The following is a 26,821-nucleotide window of genomic DNA, read 5'->3' as shown; positions in this document are numbered from 1 at the left end:
TCCTTAGGGGGAAAATCAGCTGGTCCTGTCCACAACAACTGTCTGGTGGATATCTTGTCAATGCCCTTACAACCTCCTGCCCCCCCAAATACTCATTTTTATTAACAAACACCAAGGAAAAGAAGAAATATTTAAGTGAGACGTATATTTTCCCATCTGAGTTATTTTTTCAATCTCGCAAATTGCAAACCCTTAGCCTTCTTGTGTGGCTCTCAGCCTGTCTCCAGCCTCGTTCATTCTTATGCCAAACAGAACTGGCAGAAAGAAAGCAAAGAACCACGCCTTACCCCAGCTAGTTAGGTGGTGCTCTGGGCCAGAAACCGGGGCAGGATTATTTTGCTGCTGCTATCCTAAGAACCGAGTAACCTGGCTATTCAGAACACATCGGGTAAAGCATACCGTACTGCTAAGAGAAGAAGGAAGCCTCTGAAAATAGTGCTTAATTAGAGGGAGAGGATTTCTCGTGAATGTTCAGGAAATCACTTTTTCCTTAACATTCTGACACTGTAACCCAGACGTTTTGGACAGTTATCATAAATGAGATTTGAGAACGTTTTTCTTCTCTCAGCAAGCCTCCTCACTGATTGTTTCATGTCTTCCTGAACACCTTTCGGCTTTGATTTTTGTTTGTTCCAAGAAGTGCTGAGAAAGCTATTTGTCACTCTCCTTGCGGACTATTAGTGTGCTTTCCTACAGCTGTTGCAACTAATTTATCATAAGCAGGCCATCTCTGATCAGAATACTTAATTGTTTAGGCCTGATGACTGAACCAGTACTGAGGAACCATAGGTACATCTTTTTCCATTTCTTTCTACTCCTTTGCTATTAGCTAATGTTCACTATCCCCACCTCTGCTTCTTCCTCATTCTTTCCCACCCCTTTGCAAACATGTCTCATGCCACTGGAGACTTCCCTGCCCTTTCAGACATCCTTGTCTTCTTTCCATGACTGACTTGAGAGGTCACCTTTGAGATGGAAGCCAACCCCAGACACCAGGAGAGGCAGACTTTAATCACTCTTATTCTCTGGAGAACCTCAGGGCTCTCTTGTGTTCAGAATCCCTAGAGTGCAAGCCCAAGGCAGAATTCTTCCAGGGTCTCTAAAATTTGAAATTGTGATGAAAGGTTCAGGAGCAAAGAAGGGCTTGATCACCCCCATGGACTGTTTTAATAGGAAGGCTAAACACAGAGCACCATCTTGAATGTTTCCGAGCTTGAGACCCATATGGGCACTTGTGTTGTTTTCACCGAGTGGCAACTGCGATATACTGATTTGCAGCAGACCTTGCCCAGGTCCTTCTGACCAGTGTAAATGCACCAGTAGGGCAGTGAGCCAGCCCAAGTGCCGGTGGGACCCCGGACCATGTTCTGTAGGCACCCTCCCACAGCAACCCAGCCCCCAGCAGCACCAGGCTGGGCTGCAGAAGGGGAGCCCCCGTGGGGTCTCGAGGCCTGTGTGTTTGTTGCAGGCTGGGATCAGAAGGTCTCTTCCCCAGCTAGATCTTAAGCTGTAGTTTTAGGGGTGAGATGGAAGGTCCTCTCATCAGAGACACATTCAGTAAACACATGTTGAGCACCTGCTGTGTATACAAGATGCCTGCTCAGTGTGGGAAACAGGGAACTACCAGATCCAGTTCCTACCACGGGGAAACCTGTCTCTTTAGCTTTGGGCAAGAGTAAGATCAATTTCAAGTAAGATGACCCTCAGGGCAAAAAATGTAGCAAGAAATCATTGCTTTTATCTGTGGCATGAATGCTGTGCGTGTGTGCGTGTTGTAGTGGTGGAAGAAAGAAGTGGGAAAGCAGGCAGAGGTCTGATAAATAGGGCTGCGTCTGCATCAACTGGTTAATTCTTCTGAGAGGCTCAGGAAGCCAGTTGTAATTAGATATGTTTTTTCTATTACTTAAATTGAAACAACTAATTAAATCCTTAATTAATGTTTTTTAACTACCTTGGGATAAGAAGTGCCAGAGAAGTTATTCTAAGTGCTAAATATTACTCTGAAGTCCCAGGGAGCAGTTTGCTCATGTGTTGACTCTGGAATCTGTGAGGAGGCTCATGCTGTGAATAAAAGTCATTTGAATCGCGGTTGGCAAAATGTTTAAAGTATCTTCTTCCCCTTGACTTCCCCCAAGGTTATCCCATTGGCCTCTGTTACAACTTTCATCCTTGATTCACCATCACCTTTGATCAAGCCCTCAGCTGCTTAAGGTTTTGGGGGAGAAAGCTCGTTTAGAAGAGGAGTTTGCTTGGTTCTGGGCCCCTCTGTAAAGTATCTAGTTTATCAAGTGCAGGCTATAAGCAATAATGAAATTTCCCCTGTGGGGTGCATTTTCATCTTTAAAACCTTAGAAGTTATAAAAGGAGTGATACACAACTGCATTGGGAGGCAGCCAGGCCAGCAGTAAGCTCTGCGGAACATTCACATAATTTCCGTGGTCTCTGCCCCTTGAAGAAATTATTAGGGGCTGGTGTTTCACTCCCCCACGCTCCTTCTGTCTCCCTGTCTTCCTCATGGTAAATCACCAAGGAAGGCACTTACTGACAGAATACATTAATTTGGTAGCCAAAAGGATCATTCCAGCAAGGCGCATGGTTTAGAGACAAATGAGAGAGACTTTCTCTAGAAATTTCCAGGAAGTCCTTTTGGAAGTTTGCTTCGAAGTCCTAGGTTTTCTGAAAGAGTAGGGAGAATTTTATTAGGTCTTTATTTGGCAGTCGATGTCTCTTAGATTCAAGCAGAGGGGGTATTTCACATCTGGGAGATTTTTTCATGTCTTTTTTTATTATGCAGATGTTCACATCTGCAGACCCTTCCCTTATGGGATTGCCTTCTCTCCCCTCAGTGAGTCCCTTGGCTCACCCTCCACATTAATCTACAATGGACTAAGCCAACTAATGACAGCTGTAAACTCCTCAGGGACCACTGTTTTCTACTTTGCCCCTTTATATTCATGTTTGGAAACATTTATATTAATATTTATGTGAATCAATTCAGAGAATATGTTTGGTAAAATGAATTTATTCATGTTAGTGGATAGAAGACCACATTATAGAATCACTTAGAAACCTACGAACATATAAAACAAAAATTATTGGAAAGCTAAAATCCAAAGAAAGTCTTGCAGATTTCATTTTAGAACGCATTTCATTTTCTGTTGCTTTATATGTTCTCAAATTGGAAAACACAACTATGTTTAAGTCTACAAGTTCAGAAATGTAGTTAGAATTCAGGATCTAGTTCAGGATATAATCAACTACATTTGAAAAAGAGAGAGGTAGTATAGATTATCTAGCATAATGATCCAAAACCCTAACTACATGGTAGTAAGTGTGGGGAGCTTTTAAAACCTCCAGTGCCTGGGCTTCACAGCCAGAGTCCCTGGATCAGCTGATCTGAGAATGGCGTCTGGGCATCTGGGAGGCCATGTAAAAGGTCCCAAGGAATCCTATGTGTAGCTGAGTTCAAGAATTCCATATACATAGTCCATTGACTTTTCTCGTACTTAACAGGGTTCTTTTTCCCACCCAGCATACTCCACCTGAAATAGCAGAATTGTTCCCTGGCCCAAAAGGTAAAGCAGTTCTCCCCAGTCACTGTGAAGTCATCTCCGTAGCTCCCAGGGAAGATGGCAGCTGGCACCAGCTGGCACCTCCCCGGAGGGTGTGTAGGGGCCTGTTCTCAGCCCTGTAGTGGGCACAAGCCCTGAGCAATCACCCGTCTGCCCTGTAAGAACTTTAGGCTTGGCGACGGAAGACCTGGTTAGAGTCCCTGCTCTGTTATTTCGATTCTGAGCCATCTTGGTTAATACATATAACCTTTCTGGGCCTCAGCTGCCTCATCTGTAGAATGAGGAAGGTCACACCTTCCCAGACTTGTGAGAATATGAGATACTCATGAATAGGTTTGTCACCTGTGCAGAGCTACAGAACTAGTGAGTTTGTGGGGGACACTGTGTACCCCTGGGGATCACCCTGGATCCTGAGGCCATCTCCTCAGTAGCACTGGCCAAACCCAGCATCAGCCTGGCTCCCCATGTGGAGTTTCAGGGCGGAAAGCCCTTGGATCCCAGGTGTGCTGTGCCAGAACCAGGGGTAGAAAGGGGGGGTCAACAAATGCTGGGGGCCCATCGTATCAGAAACCATGTCTGACTAGGGAACACACCCCGAAGTGAGAATGCGGGCCCATACCGCAAAGCGAAGCTCTCTTCTCCCTTTGTCAAATGTTTTTCCCAGCACAACAGTCTGTGTGCCTGTAGGACCACTGGGAGCAGGAGGCAGGGTAGTCTGCTGGTGCTTGGATTCCAACTCTATTGGGCTGTGAGCAGGTTACCTCACAGGCCACGCCTCCTGTTTCCTGTGCAGGGCGGATAATAGTAGCCCCTACCTCATGGAGGTGTCTGTTTTACGAATGAAGAGAGTGAATGTACGTGAAGCCCTGACTGACAGTGATGCCAGGTCGGGGTCGGCTGCTGTGCCACACAGGGCTAACCCATCTGCCTGTCTCCTCCCACCCCAGTGCCTAGCCCCTCTTGTAATGGCTTTGACGGCACCCTTTCAAGGCCCTGCCGGGTGCCGCTGGGAAAGGAGGTCTGCTTCATCGCCACAGTTCGTCTGGCAACACCACAGTTCTTAAAGGCAAGTACCTGGGAGAGCTCGTGTTGTGTGAAACTAGTACAACTGAGTCACGTTTAGTTACAGCTCTCTAACCGTCTTTATGGGAAAGAATAAGATGGCAATGAAGTTGCCCCTGACTTTGAAAAGTTGAAATGTCTGCTTCCTGCACCTGTGAACTGCGCCGCATGCCCCTTGCCCTAACTCTGGTTTCCCAGGAGCTCTTTTGCTGGAAGGCAGCATCAGCTGCCCTTCAGCCTGCAGAGATGCTCATTGGTAACTCTGTAGATCCTCCTCCCTTTCATGCCAACGTTACTACCACTCAGGGCAGGCCGAGGTGAGGGCCAAGTGTCAAAACCCAGGGCTTGTCTGTATTCTCTCACCCGTGATTGCTTTAACATCCATGGCATGAATGCGGAGTTAAATTAGTCATTCAAATTCAGATGAAAAGCCATTTTCCACATGTTTACCACCCTTCCAGATAATGGGAAGGGAGTGGTGTGGCATTTTGGCTCTTAGGTATTTTTCCCCAGCTTGTGAAATAAATTTAGTATCAGCTAATACTGAAATTAGCTACAGATGATGAGTTTCAGCCCAACACAACTTGGAGACTTGCTCTAAATGATTTTAACTTCTGTTACCCACCATGCGTTCTTGAACCAACCTAGGGTGAGCATCTGGCACCCCAAGCAATATTTTTTTCCCTTCTAATACAGGAAATGTGCATAGTTGACGAACCTTTAGAGGAATTCACTTCAAGGCATAGCTTGGAATGGAAATTTTTATTTCTGGATCACAGGTTTGTGAAAAGAAAAACATATTTGGGTTGGGTCCTTTTCAAGTGTTTGTTTGCATGAGCCAGGCTCTCCTTGGGAGAGAAAAGTCGGGCCTTGTCCCTTCAAGGAGAAGGGCTTTCTGGCAGCAGGGAAAATCGTTCCCGGCCAAGAGCCAGGCGGCCTCCCTTCAACTGCAAGTGCCCCATCCATGGGTATGATCCGTGTTTGGGCCAGAGCATCTCAGGAGAGCCAGGTGCCACATCCCAGGGACATCTTTGGGATACCCTCACCCCCATCCCACTCGGGACCCTCTCCAGTTCCCCGGAAGGCAGGGGCAGATGGGAGAGAACCTCCTCTCTTAATTTTCTCAACACCCTTTTGTCCCTTTAACTTCACCTTCTTTCTTTCTTCTGTAACATTTTTCACAGTTGAAGGCTGAGAACTCTCCCCTCCCTACCCTTTAAGTTTTTGTTAAGCTTTGGGACTGGACTGCCCCAATCGATAGCTGTTTTTAATTATTCGGTAAAGATAAAATGTATTATTATTTAATGCAGGTTATGCTAAGCAAACTGAATATATAAATGCCAAAAGCGTTGAGAGCTTTGGGAAACACAGCCTCTCTGGTTTTAACCATTGCAAAATTACTGTCCTGCCATCGTTCTTGAGAAATGAGGTCTCTGTGTTGATCATGAAACATGCAGACTGTACCCTCTGTGTTGAGGTGCCACCACGGTGAGTCTGGCAGGGGGACCTGCTTTCTGATGAATTATCCTCGTTGCTTGGCAGAGCCCCTCCGATCATAGGATACCTGCCTTTTGAAGTTTTGGGGACCTCAGGCTATGACTACTACCACATTGACGATCTGGAGCTCCTGGCCAGGTGCCATCAGCACTGTGAGTATCGCACACCCTGCCCCAGGGCCTGACGGCCCCCAGCACCCTCCACAGAGCCCCAGCAGCAGGACTCTTGGGCCCTGGAAGTCCACTTATTACTTGGTTTCTTTTTGAGGAGGAACACTTTGTTTCCTCGAAAATGATATACGAGTGTGGCAGAGGTCCCTGTGGTTTGAGTTTTTACCTGGAATTGACTTTGTTCCTCCTCCCACCCCCCAGCACCTTCCCAGTATCCTTTAGATAGGTAAGCTGTTTAATCTTACCTAAGAAAACAAGGTAAGTGATGATGGTCATTTTTTCTAAGCTATGCAGTACGTTATTTTAAGTTTATTTATTTATTTTGAGAGAGACAGAGAGAAGAGTGCAAACAGGGGAGGGGCAGAGAGGGGGAGGGGACAGAGGATCCGAAGCAGGCTCTACGCTCACAGCAAAGAGCCTGACATGGGGTTTGAACCCACGAACCGTGAGATTATCACCTGAGCCTAAGTCGGACGCTTAACAGACTGAGCCACCCAGGTGCCCTATGCAATACATTTCAAAGACAAACTATTGAACTCACATCACTGCTCATTGTAAGCCGACATATATTGGTCACAAGCTACAGGCCAGATACTGAGCGAGACGAAGCACATAAGGATGATCAGAATCTCCTTGCTGCTCTGCAGGAGCAAGGTCTAATGGATACTTATAGGATGCTGTCACTGCATTGGAGGGAACGTGTTCAGGATACTGGGGGTGCTCAGAGGAGGATTCCTCACCCAGCCAGGGGAGGGGACCGGGAAGGCTCTCTGCCACAGAAGAGGGCCACAGGCTGGGAGGTAGAGGAGGTACCCCATGTTGTGGGGTGGGCAGGGGATAGAGGGAGAATTACAAGCATATCTGGGTTCTCACTTAGCAAGAGGAGTCAAGAATTAACCATTTAAAGCCATATCTTCAGTGCCAAGTTCTAGCTTTAAACAGGAAAATTTTTAATCATAACAGATCCTGACACATAAATTGACCACCAACACTGTATTTTGATAGATGTCCTGTCTGTAGTATCCATTGTAACTTTCCCTTCTCTGCTGTTCTTGTCAAAAGAATAGGCTTAAGTTCCATCAGGATCCTCAGAACCTAAGGCTGATCTTTTTTTTTAATATTTATTTATTTATTGGGAGAGCACAAGCCAGGGGAGGGGCAGAGAGAGGGGAACAGCAGATCCAAAATGGGCTCTGAGCTGACAGGCTGGCAGCAGCGAGCCTGATGCAGGGCTTGAACTCATGAACCTTGAGACGTGACCTGAGCCGAAAACAACTGAACCACCCAGGTGCCCCTAAGGCTAATCTTTAAAACGTTAACCCTTTGCTCCTCAAAGTGTGGTCCTCAAACAGCAGCAAGGACATCACACGGAGTTGGCTAGCCTTGTAGACTCTCAGGCATCCCCACCAGGCCTGTGGAATCAGAACGTCCATTTTTACAAGATCCCCAAGTGATTCATGGGCACGTGAAAGTTTGAGAAGCAGGGTTACCTCAAGCCTTGGCTGCTTCTGACTCTTCTAATGGAGCAAGGCCACCCTGGTTGTAGGATTACCTTCATCATCTGAAGGAGTTGCCCCAGGGCTCAGGCAAGATGTTCTCAGTCTGTCCAGCCCATGCCCTTACTCAGCTGGGCTTCCTACGTCTTTGGAGATCACATTTTCCAAGGCAGTGGCTCCCTTTATAGCTTTGGTTTCCTGGTTGTTATATCTATTAACTGTTTGCCAAAAGAGGTGCTAAATTCCAGCCACTGAGGCAATAAAGTCCAGATTGTTCTTCTTCCCTAGACCCACAGTCCAGCCTTCTGCCCTGTGCAGTCTAATATTCCAACAGCATCCATTCTGTTCTTGACACCCCCAGGGAAGCCCACCAACAGACTTGACCGCAGGGGACTCCACGCAGCCCTGCAGCACTGGTGCCTGAGGTGGAAGGCATCTGTAGCTAACTCTCTAATTTAGGACTGTGTAGACTAAGCATGAACTGCTGACTGACAGCCACAGAATCCAGCCAGAGGTTGCTGTCAGGTCTGTTTTGGGCCCAGATCCCCCCGTGTCTGGATCGTCTCTTCTGTACTCAGCTCCTGCAGCTCCAAAGACAGCTCCACCTCCAGCAGGAAAACCTGTGCCTCTTTTTAATTAAACTCCAGTTTGGGAATCTGCCCTTATCCGAGGCTCTCTCAAGCCTTTGAGCATCTGGGGAAGCCTGCAGATTGTTCTTCCATTATTTAAGAATTCATTATCGCTTACCATTATCTTGAGAGTCACTTAAAATACAGCGCACCTGGGGAAATAAACCGTGTTTGGCACTTTCTGGAAGCTTGTATTTTTAACAGTAACTTCTGGGGAAGAGATCATTTTTGTATTAACGTTTGCTACCCGCAGACCCCATTTTCTCCTAACAGTGATGCAGTTTGGTAAAGGGAAGTCCTGTTGCTACCGGTTCCTCACCAAAGGCCAGCAGTGGATTTGGCTGCAGACGCATTACTACATCACTTACCACCAGTGGAACTCCAAGCCCGAGTTCATCGTGTGCACACACTCGGTCGTCAGGTGAGGGCTGGGGCTGGGAGGGCGGGCGAGCCCCTCACAGCTCACACAGAGCTCCTGCCGCCTCAGGAGTCCCAGCTTCTGGAGAGCCAGCAAGCCCCGGGCTTGAATTCCTCAGTTGGGGCCAGGCTGTGCTCTGCAGTTCACAGAAGAGTCTCCAGGTACACATCCCACTCATTCCCTCGACGCTGAAGGTTCAGTTAGGCCCCTCCGCAAGCCTCACACGCTCATTCAGGCTGCCAGGATGTTACTTACTGACTTACTGCTTCACTGACCTACTTGCATATTTTCCCCTCATCTCCATCCATCCCCCAGCCTTCCCTTGTCACCGTTTTGGGAAGAAAATTAAAATTTTGCCTCTAAATAACTCACAGACATAGTCCCCTTTATTGTTGATGCATTTAAAAAAAAAAAAAAAAAACAACCCTGCTGGCAACTGAGGTAGTGTTGGGAATAGAGCCCGGCTGCCGGTGGGAGGGGGTTCCTGGTGGTTCCTGGTGGCCTCAGGGAACCCCCGGCCCAGTGCGGGTGAGGAGAGCTTTCAAGGGAGGCAGCATATCCAGCATTTCCTAGACGCAGGCTGTGTAGGGTCATAATTCCCAAAGGTGAAGGAGAAATGTCATTTGTGGGTTTTTTTTTTCCCTGACTACAGAAATTGTAAGGACATAAATCAGTTTTAAACTGGTTTGGAGAAGAGCATTTGAGCAGAGCAAAGAAAGAAAGGTTATATGTATTGTATGTCTGTATGCACGTATACGCGATAAGTAGATAGATAATGGATATATATAGAGAAAGATATATATGTATGCATACATATAGATACATACATACTGCATTTATATATATACATAAGAGATAAATGATTGATAGATAAAATGGATAGATACCATGCATATGTACATGCACACACGTGCATATATATAGTTAACAAGTAAATCTCCCTTCTTTTAGCAAGTGAGGAAAGAGGAGAAATGTTGGTCTTTCTTGCCAGTGACCCTGACCATCACACTGCATGCCACTCTTAGGAACTTGATCTTGGCTTCCCAGCCCACCCTTGGGCACTTCAGCAGCCAGTGATTTCCCATTACAGGCCAGTCCCACCCACCACCACCCAGCCTGGGCCTTCATCAGAGGGCCTTTTTGCCCCCACCAGCAGCATCTTGGTCTTCAGACTCCGCCCTTGACCCTGCTCTTCCTCTCCATCCTCCACCTCCCAAATCTTGGAAAGTAACCCTCACAGAGAGTAGGGAGTGAACTAGTGAGTAAATAAGGTAACAACATTCCAGAAGCCCAAGAGCCACTGTCACTGCCCAAGTCCCCTTGCCCAGCCTGCACCTCCACACATGAAGCAGAAGCCATGGCTGGGTCACCATATTGAATTGATTAGCCCACGCTATTTTATTTTATGTTTTATTTTATTTTATTTTATTTTATTTTATTTTATTTTATTTTATTTTAAAGTTTATTTATTTATTTTGAGAGAGAACATGAACCGGGGGGGGAGGGGCAGAGAGAGAAGGAGACAGAGGGTTCAAAACAGGCTCTGTAGTGATAGCAGCAAACTCGATGCAAGGTTTGAACTCAGGAACCATGAGATCATGACCTGAGCCAAAGTCTGACACTCAGCCAACTGAGCCACATAGGTGCCTCTTACCCACACTATTTTAAAAGTGGGTCCACAGATTAATTAATCAGTGCTCTGCATCTAGATCTAGATTTGTTTGAGAGAAAACTTTCAAAGGTTGTAATTATTTAAAAAGTCATGTGTCCCTTCTCTGTATGCACAGTCCAGACTGAGTAGGTTTTAGGAAAGGCTTCTGATTATTCAAAGGCCAAGTCTTATCCTGTAGATGAAAATATGTTTCTAAAGACAATGATGTTTGGAAGTTTCAGGGCATGGGGAGAAGGTAAGTAAAAGAGAAGGGAGTAAAAACATCCTGGAAAGGAAAATATTTTGAATGTCACATTAGTCGCTCTGGTGGAATTCAGGCACAGAATGAAACTCCTTCCTCAAACAAGTGACAAGACCAGCCTCTTTCGTGGCGATGATTGTGGGGTGGGTGTCATATAGGGTGCCTCGATGTACCACACAAGCCCTCTCTGTTGTTGCCATCTGAAATGTCCTACCTCCTGCTGTGGTCTCTTGATTTCCTGATCAGTTACGCGGATGTCCGGGTAGAAAGGAGGCAGGAGCTGGCTTTGGAAGACCCGCCACCCGAGACCATCCACCCTTCAGCACTCAAGGTATGCTGATCCCCACCAGATATCTAAAGGCCAAGTTTGCCTAAGTAAGCATTCCCATGAGATGTTATAATAGAAAGAGTAATAGTTTTATTTGCTATGTTCCCAGTACTATCCAACACGTTTCTCAGGTATTCTCTTGTTTACCATCATGACGTTCCCATGAAGCAGGCACTGTTACTGCCCTCGTCCTGCAGATGAGGCCCAGAAACACACAACACACAAAATTTAGCTAACGTACTGGAGGGCACTGAGGATTACAAGTCACAGAGCTGTATAAAACATACCCTCTGGACTCAAAGCATGATTTGGTGACTTTCCATCCTTACAGGAGTGGCTACAATAAGTCCACTTTGTATCTCTCCCACAGATAAAAAGCTGGGGGCTTATTCCATCATCCCATTGAGGTATGGAATAATTTAAGTGCCCCTGTCATTCCCTCAGCCTAAGTGCCGGGTCCTCCACAAGTGCCCCTCACGGATACTGTCCGTGTCGTCGGCGGCAAGGTGCACTTTCTACTTCTGCATCTGAAGGTCTTGGTTAACAGCCATGTTGGAGCCAGCTTCATGTCAGGGAGCTCTGCTTGTGTATTTCCCTTCACAAAGTCTTATCTCCTTCCCTGCTCCACACTCAGCTTTTAGGTACCCCCCCCAACCAGGCTTTCCCCCTGTGTCAAACAACTAGGGAAGTGTGCAAGCAGACCAGAGCCCTGCTCCTCAAACGTCAACCTTCAAACAGACACAAATGTTGGGGAAAAAAGAGAGAAGGCAAGGAAGGGAGGGAGCATTGTATTTCATCAAAGCCAAGAAGCTAACCATTGTAAGATCCACCATTATTTATCTCCCGCTAAGAAAGAGAAAATGCTGCCACCAGTCAATCTGTGAAACAAGGATTTCTTTTCATCAGTTGAAAGACACATCCCAATTTTAGAAATGTCAAAATGTAGGGGGGAAAGTGTCTCTTAAGAATTGGTGAAATGTGGTTCAAGTTTCGGGCTGCCCAGTGACCTAGAATCCAGAGACTTTGGCCAGAAGCTGCTGTGGCAGCAATGGTACAATGAAAGCATCTCTGGTCCACGAGAGCTGAGTTGGGAGGAAGGAGGAATAACCTTTAAGGACAAGAGAGCAGTCAGTGTCTTCAGCGAGCCTCCCCTGCTGGCACGCTGCATGGTGATATATTGTATGGTGATTCATCACCAGCACACCGATACAACACACCTGCCATTGTTTGTGGAAATGTTTATTATCCCGCTCTGTCATATAATGCATCATGTATCATGTCCAAGAACAGAATTAAGCTGCTCATAGGCAGGTGTTAGACACCCCATATATCACAGCTCACAAATGGGCATAATATGTATCATCCGCTCAGAAATTCATTATTGAAGTTTCAGATCCTTTGGGACTCCTAGAACCCAGTGGAACTTCTCATAAACATGCACGTATGTATAAGCACACCAATACAATCTCGGGCTGCCTCTTTTCAAGGAAAAGCTCCGGGACAATGCTTTTCAAACTATCAGTGGTAATGAACTATTGTTTTTTTAATTTCAAATCGGTCACTGACCGCTTTTGTAAAACGCTAATTCCCATGCTTGGATGTGATGTGCAGATATGTCAAATGGCTATAAAAGTCTTTTGGTGCTTCCTCTCATTTCCTGTACTTATTTCTCTGCTGACCAGGACCACACGATTTGCCAACAGCCCCGGGCCAGGGACCTCACTCTAAGGGGTGTATCTGGGGAGACTCTGTGACTAAGGAGCAGAGTCCCAAAGCTGACATTTTAGCACAGCAAATCCAGGCACATCCTGTAATTTGAGTTTGCACAAAGGACTGTAGGCCAATATCAGTCATTTCAGCCCTTCTTGGGCACATACACAGAATCCACCCTCACTGGAGCCATGACTCAAAAGACAGAATAGCCACATAGACTTGCACCCAGAGATTTAAGACCCAAGACCGTAGGACATAGAACGGCCTGTGCAGACAGCCTAGTGGATGCCAGGAATGTCACTGTCCTCCTCTGCCTGGGTAGGAGCATGGCTCAGGAGAGTAAGCATTATGTTTCTTCTTTAGCTTAAAAATTATCCTACCCCCTGTTTTCTCATGCTTATGACATGAAGCCATGCAGGATGGAAAGATGGCTCCTGAGGGTTGGAAGGTCACAGTTGCTTTCTCATCACATCACACTTGAAGCAGGGGCATCCTGGGATCCAGGATTGGTTAGGATCCAGGAGCCAAAGGATAGGAGACCTTTGGCCTTTTGCCTGTTCTTCACTCCGGGGCCCTGAGACTGCAGAGGAGAGGCAGTGGGGAGACTGTGTGGGGCACATTCTGAAGGCTCCAAAGGCATTTGTTTCAATGGCATGTTAACAATCCGGTACCACCACCAACTTCATTTCTAGAACCTGCCTCTCCCCCTGCCCCCACTTCTGGGAAAGCCAAGAATCTGGGCAGTGAGGTGACAATTTTAAGAAAAAAAAGAAAATGCAACATCAGTTATGAATATCTAAAAAATCAAAATCCAAGGTGAGCAAGTGTAATAGATACTGCTTATATAAGGCCACAAGCCTCTCAAAGATGTCTGGATTAAATATATGTACAAATATTGTACCTGAATGTGTCTGGAATGATCTCCAAATTGTTTCAGTCTTTCTCCCTACACCCTCCAAAATTTTCCACATAGTTAGAGGAGAACTAAAGTCACATTCCTGTCATCTCGATACTGCAATGTGGACTCTGTGTGTTTCAGGACAAGGGCTCCAGCCTCGACCCTCAGCAGCACTTTAACGCACTTGACGCAGGCACCTTGGGCCTTAACACCAGTCATTCACCATCAGTGTCCTCCAGAAGCTCCCACAAATCCTCACACACGGCCATGTCAGAACCCGCCTGTGAGTGTGCTGCCACGGATGGCGAGGGGGTGGGCGCCCATGTGGGGCCAGGGTGGTGGGAGTATAGAGTCCCACAAAGGGTCCCAGGCCTGAGCAGAATCAGGGCAGTCTCTGCCTGCCAAGTGGAAGCCGCCTTCCGGTTCACACTGTTTCTTGCTTCCTTTCCCTCCGGCTTTCTGCCCTCCACCTCTCCACACTCCAGAACAGACATAAAGCAGGTGACACGCAGGCCGGATAGTCTGGCCAGGTTTTGGTGACCCTGGTAAGATGTAGGATCAGGCAGGTGGTTGAACCAGGTGGTGGACATGAAGCTCGGGGATGGTTTGCTCCCAGTGGGGGTCGGGTGCTGGCAGAACCCGAAGCTGTGGCTCTTGCAACAGTTTCCGTTCATGCTGGACTTTTTTTTTTTATCAGACATTCCACCCAAGCCCTTGTTTCAGGCATACTAGAGTCGTTGCTCCCCTCTTTTGATAAGAAAGCTGTTAAGGATGCATGAATCAGGAAGGTGATCGGTTGCTTTCTTACAGCTGCCCCAAGCAAGCTGATGGCAGAGGCCAGCACCACGGCTTTGCCAAGACCAGCCACCCTGCCCCAAGAGCTCCCCGTGCCAGGGCTCAGCCAGGCAGCCACAATGCCGGTATGTATGTGACCTTAAACTCCTTCTCGACCAGAAGTGCCACAGCGTGGCAGGGCTGACAACACCGTAGGACAGCATTACTGCATCTTCCCAGAGAAGCAGTTGTACTTGGAGATTAAGAGTACGGCGTGGCAGGCAGGGGTGGGAAGCTAGGTAATTGAATTGGCAAGTGATCTGAAACATTTTTATTCCAAAATTAACATGGATGTGTATTCAAGGAATGCAAAATGCAAATGAATTTTAAAGATTAAGCTGAAAAACCTCAAACCGGGGGTCACATCCCCAGAGTCTCTGAGGGTACACAGGATCCTTCCATCTGATGTCCCGTTTCCCTCCAGGGAAAATGTTCAAGAAGTCAGTGCCAACAAAAATCTATCTCTGCATACAGCAGGCAGTGTCCCTGACACACACCAGACCTCCCCAGAAGGTCAGGGAGTGAGTGGCCTTTTAGAAAGCATGCTGGCTGTATGCAAAATCACTGATGCACACAATACTCCAGTTATCTCCTGCCTCGTAAGGGGTCACACCAAACTTAGCGACGTAAAGCAACAGTCATTTCTCACATTCGCGGGATTCAGGAAGGGCACAGCAGGGCTGACTCCTCTCTGCTGCCTCATGTCAGAGGCCTCACCGACTGGACCTGGGGAATCCACACCCCAGGGGTGTCTGCGCTCATGTCTGGTACGTGGGGTGGGCCGGGCTACCCTGAGACCATCCACCCTCCACTTGCCTGGGCCCCTTCTTGCCTGGGCCCTACTTGTAGGCTTCTCCCAGCATGGCGACTAGGTTCCAAGAAGAAATGTCTGGAGATGGAGCTTTCTGTGAGAGCCAGGCAGAAGCTACATGGCTTTCTGTGACCTAGCCTTGGAAGTCCCACAGTGTCACCTCTGACATCCTTCTTGATCAGAGCAGCCCCAGCTCACCCACAGAGATCAACATAGACTCCAACCTCAGGATGGGAGAAGTGTCCAAGAATGTCAGGGGCCACATCCAGGTAGTTGCCAGAAACCCCCTACCCAACCCTCGCTGACATTTTGGAAATGGGAGTGAACGTGCCAGCTTCTGCTTGCGGTCTCCAGGAAAATCATGCAAGGCCCTCCTTGAAAAGCTGGAGTGATGTGTTTCATTTTCAAATCGCACAAGACAAAGACCACTTTCTTTTTCTCCAGCCACCTTCCAAAAATACTTCCAAGCCATGAATGCCATTCTTCCGATACTTGGCAGTCCAGTAGAACTGCTTTCTGCCACTGATGGGGGTGCAGTTCTGGTTCCTCTCCACTGTGTGAGGGATGTGATCCGAGGAGACCAAACCAGGCTCCAGGCAGCCCTTGTGCTGGGGATTCCTCACTCAAAACAAGGTCTCCTGTGGTCACTTCCTCCCAATGTTGTCCTGCGTGACACTTCCCATTTGGGCTTCTCTTTATGGTCTCTAGGGCCTGAGGGACAGTTTGGGAGTAACTTCAGAAGAACCCTTTTACTTTTCTTTTCTTTTTTATTTTTTTAATTTTTTATTTTTCAACCTTTATTTATTTTTGGGACAGAGAGAGACAGAGCATGAACGGGGGAGGGGCAGAGAGAGAGGGAGGCACAGAATCGGAAACAGGCTCCAGGCTCTGAGCCATCAGCCCAGAGCCCGACGCGGGGCTCGAACTCACGGACTGCGAGATCGTGACCTGGCTGAAGTCGGACGCTCAACCGACTGCGCCACCCAGGCGCCCCTTACTTTTCTTTTAAAAACTCTCGGGGCGCCTGGGTGCTGCAGTCGGTTGAGCGTCCGACTTCAGCCAGGTCACCATCTCACGGTCCGTGAGTTCGAGCCCCGTGTCAGGCTCTGGGCTGATGGCTCAGAGCCTGGAGCCTGTTTCCGATTCTGTGCCTCCCTCTCTCTCTGCCCCTCCCCCGTTCATGCTCTGTCTCTCTCTGTCCCAAAAATAAATAAACGTTGAAAAAAAAATTTTTTTTTAATAAAATAAAAACTCTCAATAGCCCACGAAGCTGAAGATTTCATTTCTTGTTTCTACACATTGCTACGTATCGCCCCCACTGTCCTCCTGCCCTGCCCCAAGGGATCAGGAAACAAGGTCTGTGACTCAGCTGACTGCCCAGGAGTCTCTTGAACAGATTCCAGGCAGAGCCTGGTGAAATTGCACCAGTATTCACTGCCTGGATGAATGAATGGATATAGAAACGCATGGCACATCTGTCCGCTGCATTCAGGTTGAGCAGGAAGGATAAGGGCCACATGCAAAGCCAGCGCTGGTTATCAGCACAACCCCATTCGTATTGCTCGATGACACTGCTAAGAATTTATCAATATGGGAGAAGAAGCAACCAAATCCAGCAAGAATGGAGTCTAGAACAGAGGCAAGGAAGGGGGACGAGAGGAGCTGCCAAGCTCCGGCACGTCATAGCGGCTTTGCAGGGCACACCATGGTGGGAAGGCATCCCAGACCCCGAGTGACTCCAGGATCTTGCTCAAGGGCACCCTGCACCCTCCATCAGCCATGTGTTGGCTCTGACTCTGTGTCTTGCAAGGGCGGCAGCACAGCCTACCTTCTGCATGTAAGCTCTTCACTCTAGTGCAGAAGGGCCTCCTCTAGGCCAGAGAACCCAGCTGAGCGAGAGCATCCATGTGCCTCTGTAATGGCCCAGAAGTGGTGTTTGTTAACAAGGGCCCCCTCTCTTCCCCAGGCTCCCCTGCCTGCCCCGTCATCCTGTGACCTCACACAGCAGCTCCTGCCTCAGACCATTTTGCAGAACCCACCTGCCCCCATGACACAGGTGAGTCTGGGGCTCAGGGAAAGGGGAGCCTGGTGGTGGCGCTCCCCGGGACAGAATGCTTGCTATCCTCTTGGGTGTGTAGATGCATCGGTGCCATTGTATAGGTACCAAAGCAAGATCCCAAACCGGGGGATGTTTCTCCTGACGCGCAGGTGGGGCACCTCGAGCTATGAACTTTGTCCTCTCCCTGTCCCCTCTGGCCATCATCCTTTTCTTAATCTTTGTTCATCCCTCTGCCACTTCTCCATGTTCCTCTTACTTTTTATGACTCCAAATTGGTTATGTTATTTCAGGAAAAGTTTGAATTAGGCCAAATGTCATAGGAAGCTGTGAGTCCAGTACTATAAATACCACATTTGTTGGTTGTTTTGTTTTGTTTTGTTTTGTTTTGTTTTGTTTTTTAAGGACCGTGGCTTTGCTGAGTAATTCCTTCCTTGTTTTAGCAACATTCAGTGAGTTACTATTTGGGTCAGTCCATGAGCCGATGTGAGGGGCACAGCCCTAGCTTTTAGCACTCAGAGTTGAAGGGAGAGGTGGGCATACCAACAGACCAACCTCCATGGCAGGGTGTGTATGTTTACACAACTGGTAAGAAAACACCCTACCGAGGAGGTGACCCCTGAGCTGGGCCCGGCAGGACGTGCTCAAGGCCTGGCGAGAGGCTGAATGAAATAGTGGTCATTCATTCTGTGGCCGCGTAGGGCCTTTGAGCTGATTAGCATACACTGCACTGAGGCCAGGCTCCACTTTCAGTTTCTTTATGGGATATCTAGCTTTGTGCCACTGTCTGGCTACAAGGGGATCCGAGGTCACAGTTCACTGACAAGTACTCCTGGCCGCACTCCTGCCAAAGTGTGGACTTCTCTCTTGGGGCAAATCCATCACCACCGATGAAAACTCTTTTACAAGACATGTCCCATTAACAGCCGTCTCAGATGCTTTCCTGGAATCAGAAAGACACCTGCTAGCACATGCCCCTCGACAGAGTTAGGCTGGAAGGATGTCAAAGCTACTCATCCAGAGTCAACTAATTAAAATAGTCTATGTTCATCCTCATTCAGAAAAAAAATTTTTTTTTTCTCTTCGAATTTCCAAGGCACATTTGGTATGAAATTAGTAAGTTTTTCAATCCAAAGGCACATGAAATGAGAGTTCCTGTAACTTCTGGGTCTTGCATCCTAAAGGAATTTCTTTGTTTTATTATGCATAACGATGTGATTAAGGACTTTTTCAAATTCTAATGTTTCATGTATTAAACGTCATTTTAATTAACAGAAACAGTTCTTAGTCTCTTAGGCATGTTATACTTAATAATAACCATATTCTTTAAGACATTCTTGCATAATGCTGACCTTTCAAGTCAGACAGTTCTTTGCATACCAGCTCCATGTAAAACAGTGCATTCTACACTTTTCTCTCTTTCCATTCTCTGAAGCTATCTATCACTCTAGCACCCTATCGTGGAAAGGGGGGGGGGAATAAAACCCAAAGTCTGACAAAGGGTTTTCTGGGTAACTAGCTGGTGGTTTGGCTTCAAGATGTGTTTCTAAAATGTCTCTAAGTTAGAATAAATGTCTTTCTCAAAGAGGCCATGATCAAGAATATAATAAGAGACTAATGCCTGGGTGTCTTGGAATCCCTTGAGAAAATCAGAAGACTATTAGAAGTCACTATCACTTGTGAAGCACAGTGCTGGCCCCTCCCTGACTGCCCTGCCCCCTCCTATTTCCCTTTGGACCCAGAGTGTCCTCTCCACTGGACATGCTAGGCGTAGCCCCCAATGTTTCCTGACTTTGTAGAACCCCTGGAAGCTTTTGTGTTGTGGTTGTGCGTGTGTGTGTGCGTGTGTGTGTGTGTGTGTGTGTGTTTAATTTGCTACCTAGTAGAGATCGCTTTCTTAACGGAATTCTCTTTCAAATTCCCAGCTGTGTGTTTTGATTACTTACATTCTGATGAAGATTTTTGTGATACAGTCTGGTTTAGCACAGAGAACTCATGTTTAGCAAGAGACTTTTTCTGTTAAATGAAATCTGAAGGCAAAGCCGCTCTGATTGAGGTGGGTTTGGGAGGCGGGGGAGGTGTTGCTGGCAAACCGCTCAGCCTCACCCAGCTCCTGAGACTCAGAATTCACATTTTGGCCTGGACCACCAGCTAGCTGTGCGATCTCAAGCAAGCCACAACCTCTGCGTGACATGGGGGTATGATGTAAAGAATTAAACGACTGGCCAGTGTGGATCTCCGCAAGTAGCAGCATATAGGGTTTTTTTAATCATTTTGCCGCTCCAAAAACTGAAGTCAGTTATTCCATCCTTCAGTGTATCCTATCTGTGTTCTAAAGTCTCCCCGGCCTCCTTGCTTTTCCATGTAAGAAAGGTCAAAGGGCAGAGGAAGAGTCTCTGGAGGTGTTTGCAAAAGACAATGGGCAAGAATCAGACTAGGGAGAATGTTGGGATAGAGATTGAGGGAATGGAGGTTAAGTCATTGTTTAAAAAAAAAAAGGAGGAGGAAGGGAAGGAAAAGATAAGGAGAAAGGGAGAGGGAGGGAAGGAGGAGGAAGGGAGGGAAGGAGGAGGAAGGGAGGGAGGGAGGGAGGAGGGGAGGGGAAGTCCCAGGCCAGCAAACACATGTTCCTCAAGAAACAGGAATTATTGAGTGCTCCAGAGAGCCCAGAGCAGGGTAGCCACCCCAGGGAGTGCCAGCCTCCCTTGCCACGATCCCCTGCTTTCCTCGTGTTTCCTTGCAAGGAAACACCCTATGTCAAGGTAGGACCTATGTCCCAGAGATCACCCTTAGAATCTTTCTAAAACCAACCTCCATCCCAGGAAAAGGAGTAAGAGGTGGAACGGAGGGGAAACTTGGAGCTTATGTGCAAAGCAGATATCAGTGTCCCTCCTATAAGGGCACCCTCTGCCAGTGTTACCCTCAGGATAAATGTCAGGTGATTGTACTATTCTTTTCCTTAGTCTTTTGGTGCACAGATCTCTAAGTGCAGAGCAGCAAATGAACCTGGGGGAAGTGAGGGAGGGTGGTAAGGCCTCCCCATGGCCTCAGGCTGGTTTGGAGAGCAGGGCCCCCACAAATTGTAGCTATCAAGCTCATTTGTGAATTGTTACAGAAGAGCCCTGTATGCCAGGATCAGATTTAGGATAACGATAGGACCCCAGATTGCCTGTGAAGCTGTCACACGCTCTCTGATGCACTGCTTTTGACATTCATCCCCAAAACCATTTGTCTGTCTAACCAAATTTGGAATGTCAGTTTGTGAGCACTGCTCACAAAATTGTGTCCCAATTCTGTGGCCCTCCCAAGCTGCAGTGCAATACATTAGACCTGCAGGTTCCGGTAGGCCTGACAAAAGCTCATCTGGGGACCACTGGGCCTCCCAGTGCTCATCCAAAGACCCTGTGCCCTGCAGAGCGCCCCAGCAGTGAGTCACTCAGGAGGGATACCAAAAAGGGTGGATAAGGGACAGGAAATGAAAGTGGGCAGGGCTGCTCAGAACAGCAGCAACATCTGTCTGTAAGGCTGAAATAACTCTTTCATCTGGTCTTGTGTTTTGACTCCACCTTCAAGTTCTCAGCACAGTTCAGCATGTTCCAGACCATCAAAGACCAGCTGGAGCAGCGGACACGGATCCTGCAAGCTAACATCCGGTGGCAGCAGGAGGAGCTCCACAAGATCCAGGAGCAGCTCTGCCTGGTCCAGGACTCCAACATCCAGGTGAGGCCTCTTCCCGGGCCAGCATCCACCACGGTCTCTGTCCTGCCTGCCTCCCTGCCATATTTATCCACTGTTTCAGGGTGGGCAGGACTCCCACCAAAGTCCCTCCCTACTGCCCTAAAGAGTCCTGCTTACTAAGCATATTGCAACCTCCAATACCAAGTACAAGGAACAAATCCCCCCTCCTCCATCCCCAACTCCAGGCCAAACACGAATTTCACATGACACCCTCCCTGTTGACCCCTTGCTCTGTTGGGCACATAATGTCTGCATATCAGCTGCATTTTCATTCATGAGTGGTGGTTGTTCGCCCTGCATTGATGCCTGCCTCCCTCCTTCCTGTGGGGGTGTAAACTCCCGGCACCTGTGTAACTGCTTTCATAGCACCGGGCGGCTACTGGCTACCCGTGGGGGAAATGGAGGCAGCTCTACTGTAGCCTCTCACCCAAAGGGGCCATGAAGGGAGATCTGGGAAATGATGAGATCGGCACCCTGCACAGAGCGGGGATGGGAGAGGGAGCTGGGGACTGGAGGTCAGCACCCTGGCGTCTCCAGGACACCCCATTTGTGGCATGCCCATTGCGGCATGCTGCAGTTCTGACAACAGCGGCTTTCAACCATGACACTGCCCCCCACCCCCGCCAGATGTCGCTTCTTTAAATCCTTTGGAGAGATTGCTTTTGGAGTGAAAGCTGTATATATTAGATTTCTTACAAGGATAAGTGATTTTTACCAAGTTTTACTTGTATCAGGTGAAGACTATGTTTCTTCCCAAGTGCATTCTTTTGACCCAGCCTCTAATTGTGAACGTAATTCTACCTCACCTTGGAGTCTGCCTTGAGAGCTCTAAGCATTTGCACTCCTACCCCCACGCCCCTTAGAAGAGGCGGAAGGAAGCAGGAGACACCCTTGGAGAAAATAGTTGGAACCCTGGCCCTGCCGCTTCCCGGTCACGGTCCACACAGACCCTTCGGGGGGGACCAACAGGTTCTATGCGAGCGCAGCGCCCTAGCCCTGCGCGGTGAGATAACGCGTGAAGGATCGGCGATGCTGGGTAGCGGGAGACACCTGCTGCCGGCCTTCCTGCCTCCCTGGGCTCCTCAGAGGCGCTCCTGGCTTGCTTTCCAGAGCCTAACTGCCCCTGCCCCCACCCCCACCCACACAGACTCTCAGCCTGGGCTCTCCCTTCCCCCCGCCCCACCACCCGGAGGACAGAGCCCAGCGGGACGCGCACTTCCCGCCCCGGGGGTCCGGGGGCGGAGAGCTCGGCCACACCCAAAGCCCTGCAGCTGCCCCGCCTCCTCTACCACTCCCCAAAACGGGCCCGGGAGAAGACCACAGTGTTTACAGGAAAAGAAATGCAGTCATGGAGGTGTCAAAGTCCCTTTTTGCTTATTCCTTCCCAGCTGTAATATTTTCTCACTGATCCAAGGCCCGATTGGCAGAACTTGCCTGACTCCAATTACTTGAATGGAATTTTTACACTAACAGGAAGGGGAAAATTGAGCCAGAAACTGCTAAAAGCAAGGTAGGCGTACGAACATCCTCCTCAGAGCCCGGGCCTTTCTATTTCCTGCCTTTTCCACATTCAAGCTGAATTCTAAAATAACAGGCGACGCAAGGTTATCTCTTTCACTCCTTGTTATGAAGAAGTCTTATTTTTCTTCCTCCTGACCAATGCATTTTGTTGCACCCCCCCCCCAAATATCCATACCAACAGAGCACCTGAGTTTTGTGAGGGTTGAGGTGGAAATCAGGCCCTGCAGTGTGTTCCTTCCCCGTTTTCATACTTGTGACCTTATCTTTGCAGTGGAATTTTCCAAAGAACATGGAAATCCACAGATTGTCCAACCAGAGAATATTTCCTCAAGCAGCCTGCCTTCTTGTAGTTTTACAAGTTTACAGATTTAAAGAAATACATTCCAAAATGTACAACCAAAATGTGATATTCCTTAAAAACAAAACCAAAAACCTGCGTGGTTCAAGCATAAAGAAAAAGCAAGTAAAAATTACTCCACCCCTTCCCTAAAAAGGTAGGAGTGGGGAAGAGAGATTAAATAAGAATAATTGATATTTGATAGAATATCAACTATTGATATATCAAACTATTGATGAAGAGTTGATCATTGTTGAAGCCTAAACATGATACATGGGGTTTCGTTATACCTCTATTTTGTGTATTTCTAAGATGTACTGTAATAATAAGTATTGTAAAAGGAAGCAGATTAGAATAATGAAAAACCACATGTGAGCATATGATTGGTTTATTCTTAAAAATTAGAAGCTTTTTTTTCTCTGATAGCTTTTTCTATTTGAATGAAGGAACTATTTTTCTCATACTTCCTATAAAGTTGACCCCCTGTGCCTTTTAAGAAGTCATCCTCCTAAACCATAAAATTCTACTTTTTTGTGGGTAAAACAGAGGCATGGATGTGCACAGTGAATTAGGATTGTCCCCTACAAAAGCCTTTACCAGAATGTCAGTGGACTTTCCTACTTTACTTCAGTGCCCCTGAGCTTTCATTGAGACTATGTGTGCATGTGATGCTTACTGAGTCCAATTAAAACACACACAGTAACCCCCCCCCCCCCCCCACACACACACACAACTGGGTTATGAGGGAAAGGTCCTCTGAAGTGTTTGTGTCTGCACCTAGATGGGAGCCATGAAGGATGCTACTTGGGGAGAGCTGTTCCCATGAAAGGTTGTGTCACCCCCTGCAGTCCAGAGAAGGATGCCTCTTGTTCTCTTTTTGAGAGTATGCACGCCCTCTGCTGGCTACTCAAAGAAATGCCAGGAAGGGCATCTGTAGCAATGGCAAATGTGTTCCTTGATAGTTCTTTTCAATCACTCATCTATCTTTCTTTCCTTTCTTCCATCCACCCATTCATCCATCTATTCATCCATCATCCCTTCCTTCATTCCCTCCATCCACTTATGCATCCATCCATCATTCCTTCCATCCATCCACCCTCCATACACCTATCGATCCATCTATCCATCCATCTATCCTTCCATCTGGCAGACACCCATTATGTATCAAGCACTTGGTTAGGCACTGTGCAAAAACAGAGATACACAGGACAGGGTTTTTACCCTTAGAAGGCACACATCAGTGGGACAGAGTAGCAGACCCAGCAGTCTCTGACCTAACACAAGCAGAAATAGTTTGCCCTTCTCTGAGCAAAAGCCTCATTTATTTGTTTATTCATTCATTTATTTATTCCATCACTCATTTTTCAGATAGTTTTTGAATGCCCAAAGAGGCAAAGGAACAAAAAGTTCCTTTTTTCATTTTAAATACTGTTGTTACTATCTAACGTTGATTGAGCCCTCACTATGTCTCAGCATAAATTTTATTTAATCCTTTATGAGATATATGATGCTAATGTCACTGTTTTATTAATGAAGAAACTAAAGCTTTGGAAAGTCATGAAAACTGCCTAAGGTCATACCAGTAATACATGTTGGGGTTGGAATCTGAACCTAGGTATGTGATTTAAGCCACATTATACTGCCTGTCATAAATAAAGGTTGCATTTTTTTTGAAATCTAACCAGAAGGTAAATTGTTCCCTACCGGAAAAATGTATGTTATGTAGTTTGAGTATTCTGTTTTTGCTAAAGTGATGAAGTGTAGGTCACCATAAGTGCTATAAGTGATAATCCCCAAACTGAATCTGAGATGATTGATACCCAGAAAATTCTTCTTAACTTCTTAAGTGACAAACAGCTCTCATTGAAAACCTCTCTGGTGGGGTGGAGGTGTGAGTGGAAAGCAGGGAGATCAGGTGGGGTGGTGGAAAGGGCACCAGATGGGAACCTGGTCCACTCAGCTCAGCCACCCACCTGCCTCAGGCCTCTGGGAGCCAGCTCAACCCCCGCCCATGAGGCGTAAACTTGAACTAACTACTCTGCTCCTGCTAGTATCTACTTGGCATGGTTCTACCTCTGCCTTTCCATAATCACTCTGTCACTAAGCAAATGTTGGCATGTCGGTTCTGTACTGGGTTTGAGGTTGTACTGACCTGAGTACAGGAATGGAGGATTAAAACTCCAGATGCTAGAAGGAAGAGGGACTTGCTCCTCAAGAACTCAAAGCTATAGCCCTTAAAGGGAGGGGAGCACTGCCTGTCAAGAATCCAGTATACTTGGGGGCACCTGGGTGGCTCAGTCAGTTGAGCATCTGACTCTTGGTTTCGGCTCAGGTCATGATCTCACAGTTCGTGGGTTCGAGCCCCACATCGGGTTCTTGGTGATGGCGCAGAGCCTGCTTGGGGTTCTGTCTCCCTCTCTCTCTTCCCCTCCCCTGCTCGCTATCTCTCTTTCTCAAAAATAAATAAACATTTATAAGGAAAGAAGGAAGGAAGGAAGGAAGGAAGGAAGGAAAGAAAGAAGGAAAGAAAGAATCCAATATATTCAATAATACCAGTTTTCAATGCCCACAAGGACCTTTGATTCAAAGAGCTGGTTACAGGTCTTAGGTTTAAATTATTATTAAAAGTATTAAAGTTGTTTTTCTTAAGGCTTTAGAGTCAATTTACAGATTATATTTTATTTACAAATCTAACTTGGTCTAAAAATAGCAATGCTTTTACTTGTTTTTATTTTTTCAGCTAGTTTATAAATGTAACAAATCATAAATAACCAACATTCTCTACCCAAGCCATTAGTCTACAAGTTCAATATGTCTAAATCTTCCGAACATTTCATGTGCTGAACAAGGCAGACCTGTCAACTTAGAAGTAAAATCTTTCTAAGCCCTTAAGCAATTCTTTTAAATCAAACACATCAAAAATGAAGTAGATCGAGGTTCTCATAAACACTTAAACATTCTACAAACTTATCAAATTCTCTTAAACCTTTCAAATTAAAACTTCCAGGTCAATGTATCACATTTGCCTCCCTGGGAATGCAGAGTCACCTAGCTAATGGGAGCAGATTGCTGGGTAGGATGCCCAACCACAATGTGGGTACACACCCAGGCCAGTGGTCAGAGATGTAAGGCCTGGCACAGGACCTGGTCCTACTGCCAGGATGGTGCAGCCTTATGGCACAGGTTAGCCTACCCTCTGCCACCATTCATCCCATTAACAAGATATTTCTCTCTTCTAATAAGAAACTGGTAAGCCAATGCAGTCTCTATGCAAGTACATCGAGTTATTTATAGACCACCTGGATCTAAGCATCTTTCACACTGATAGACCTCAATCGCTAGACTGTAGCCTTCTATAAGGCAAGGTCAGCATCCCTCCGACCCACTGCTCCACCTCCAGGACCCTTGCACTGTGCTTGTGGCATCACAGCACCCAATGTCCCCATGTTGAGTGAATGAATCCTTCCCAAGCAGGTCAGAGAGAGCAAGAAAGCCGTGGATAGGGAATGCAGAGAAGGTGCACACGCCTTGGTGTGTGGAGGCAGAGCCCTGAAAGTGGAGGCACATGTGATCCCAAACTTAAAGGTACACTGTTCTGCTTCCAGATGTTCCTGCAGCAGCCAGCTGTTTCCCTGAGCTTCAGCAGCGCAACGCGGCCTGAGGCTCAGCAGCAACTCCAGCAGAGGTCAGCCCCAGCCTCCCAGCCCCAGCTTGTGACCAGCCCTCAACTCCCAGGGCAGATTGCCTCTGCCCAGGTGGCAAACCAGCACCTGCTCAGAGAATCAAGTGTGATATCAACCCAGGTAAACGTGCTTGTCTTCATACTCA

General features: G+C 47.3%; 1 protein-coding gene and 1 long non-coding RNA gene across 6 annotated transcripts in view; one reads left to right on the top strand and one right to left on the bottom strand.

Annotated features, from left to right (window-relative positions):
• The window catches only part of NPAS2 (neuronal PAS domain protein 2), a 160,321-nt gene that overhangs the window by 125,048 nt on the left and 8,452 nt on the right, over positions 1-26,821 (top strand). For all 5 annotated transcript variants that reach the window (XM_043603143.1, XM_043603142.1, XM_043603141.1 and 2 more), the window contains exons 8-17: positions 4,520-4,638; positions 5,331-5,413; positions 6,177-6,283; positions 8,700-8,847; positions 11,004-11,088; positions 13,838-13,979; positions 14,507-14,616; positions 17,308-17,397; positions 20,971-21,117; positions 26,599-26,796. In XM_043603143.1, the coding sequence (XP_043459078.1) occupies positions 4,520-4,638; positions 5,331-5,413; positions 6,177-6,283; positions 8,700-8,847; positions 11,004-11,088; positions 13,838-13,979; positions 14,507-14,616; positions 17,308-17,397; positions 20,971-21,117; positions 26,599-26,796 (1,229 nt within the window). The remainder of the gene's footprint in view (positions 1-4,519; positions 4,639-5,330; positions 5,414-6,176; positions 6,284-8,699; positions 8,848-11,003; positions 11,089-13,837; positions 13,980-14,506; positions 14,617-17,307; positions 17,398-20,970; positions 21,118-26,598; positions 26,797-26,821) is intronic.
• Positions 16,275-26,821, bottom strand: part of LOC122496712 — a 23,827-nt gene continuing 13,280 nt past the window's right edge. Inside the window, exons 2-3 of the long non-coding RNA XR_006300911.1 lie at positions 25,031-25,037; positions 16,275-16,306 (exon numbers count right to left, since the gene is read on the bottom strand). This is a non-coding gene — a long non-coding RNA (uncharacterized LOC122496712). The remainder of the gene's footprint in view (positions 16,307-25,030; positions 25,038-26,821) is intronic.

Source organism: Prionailurus bengalensis, chromosome A3 (genome assembly GCF_016509475.1).
Source record: "Prionailurus bengalensis isolate Pbe53 chromosome A3, Fcat_Pben_1.1_paternal_pri, whole genome shotgun sequence".
Lineage (NCBI taxonomy): Eukaryota > Metazoa > Chordata > Mammalia > Carnivora > Felidae > Prionailurus > Prionailurus bengalensis.
Note: the sequence above shows the minus strand (reverse complement) of the source record. Positions and strands in the feature narration are given on the sequence as shown.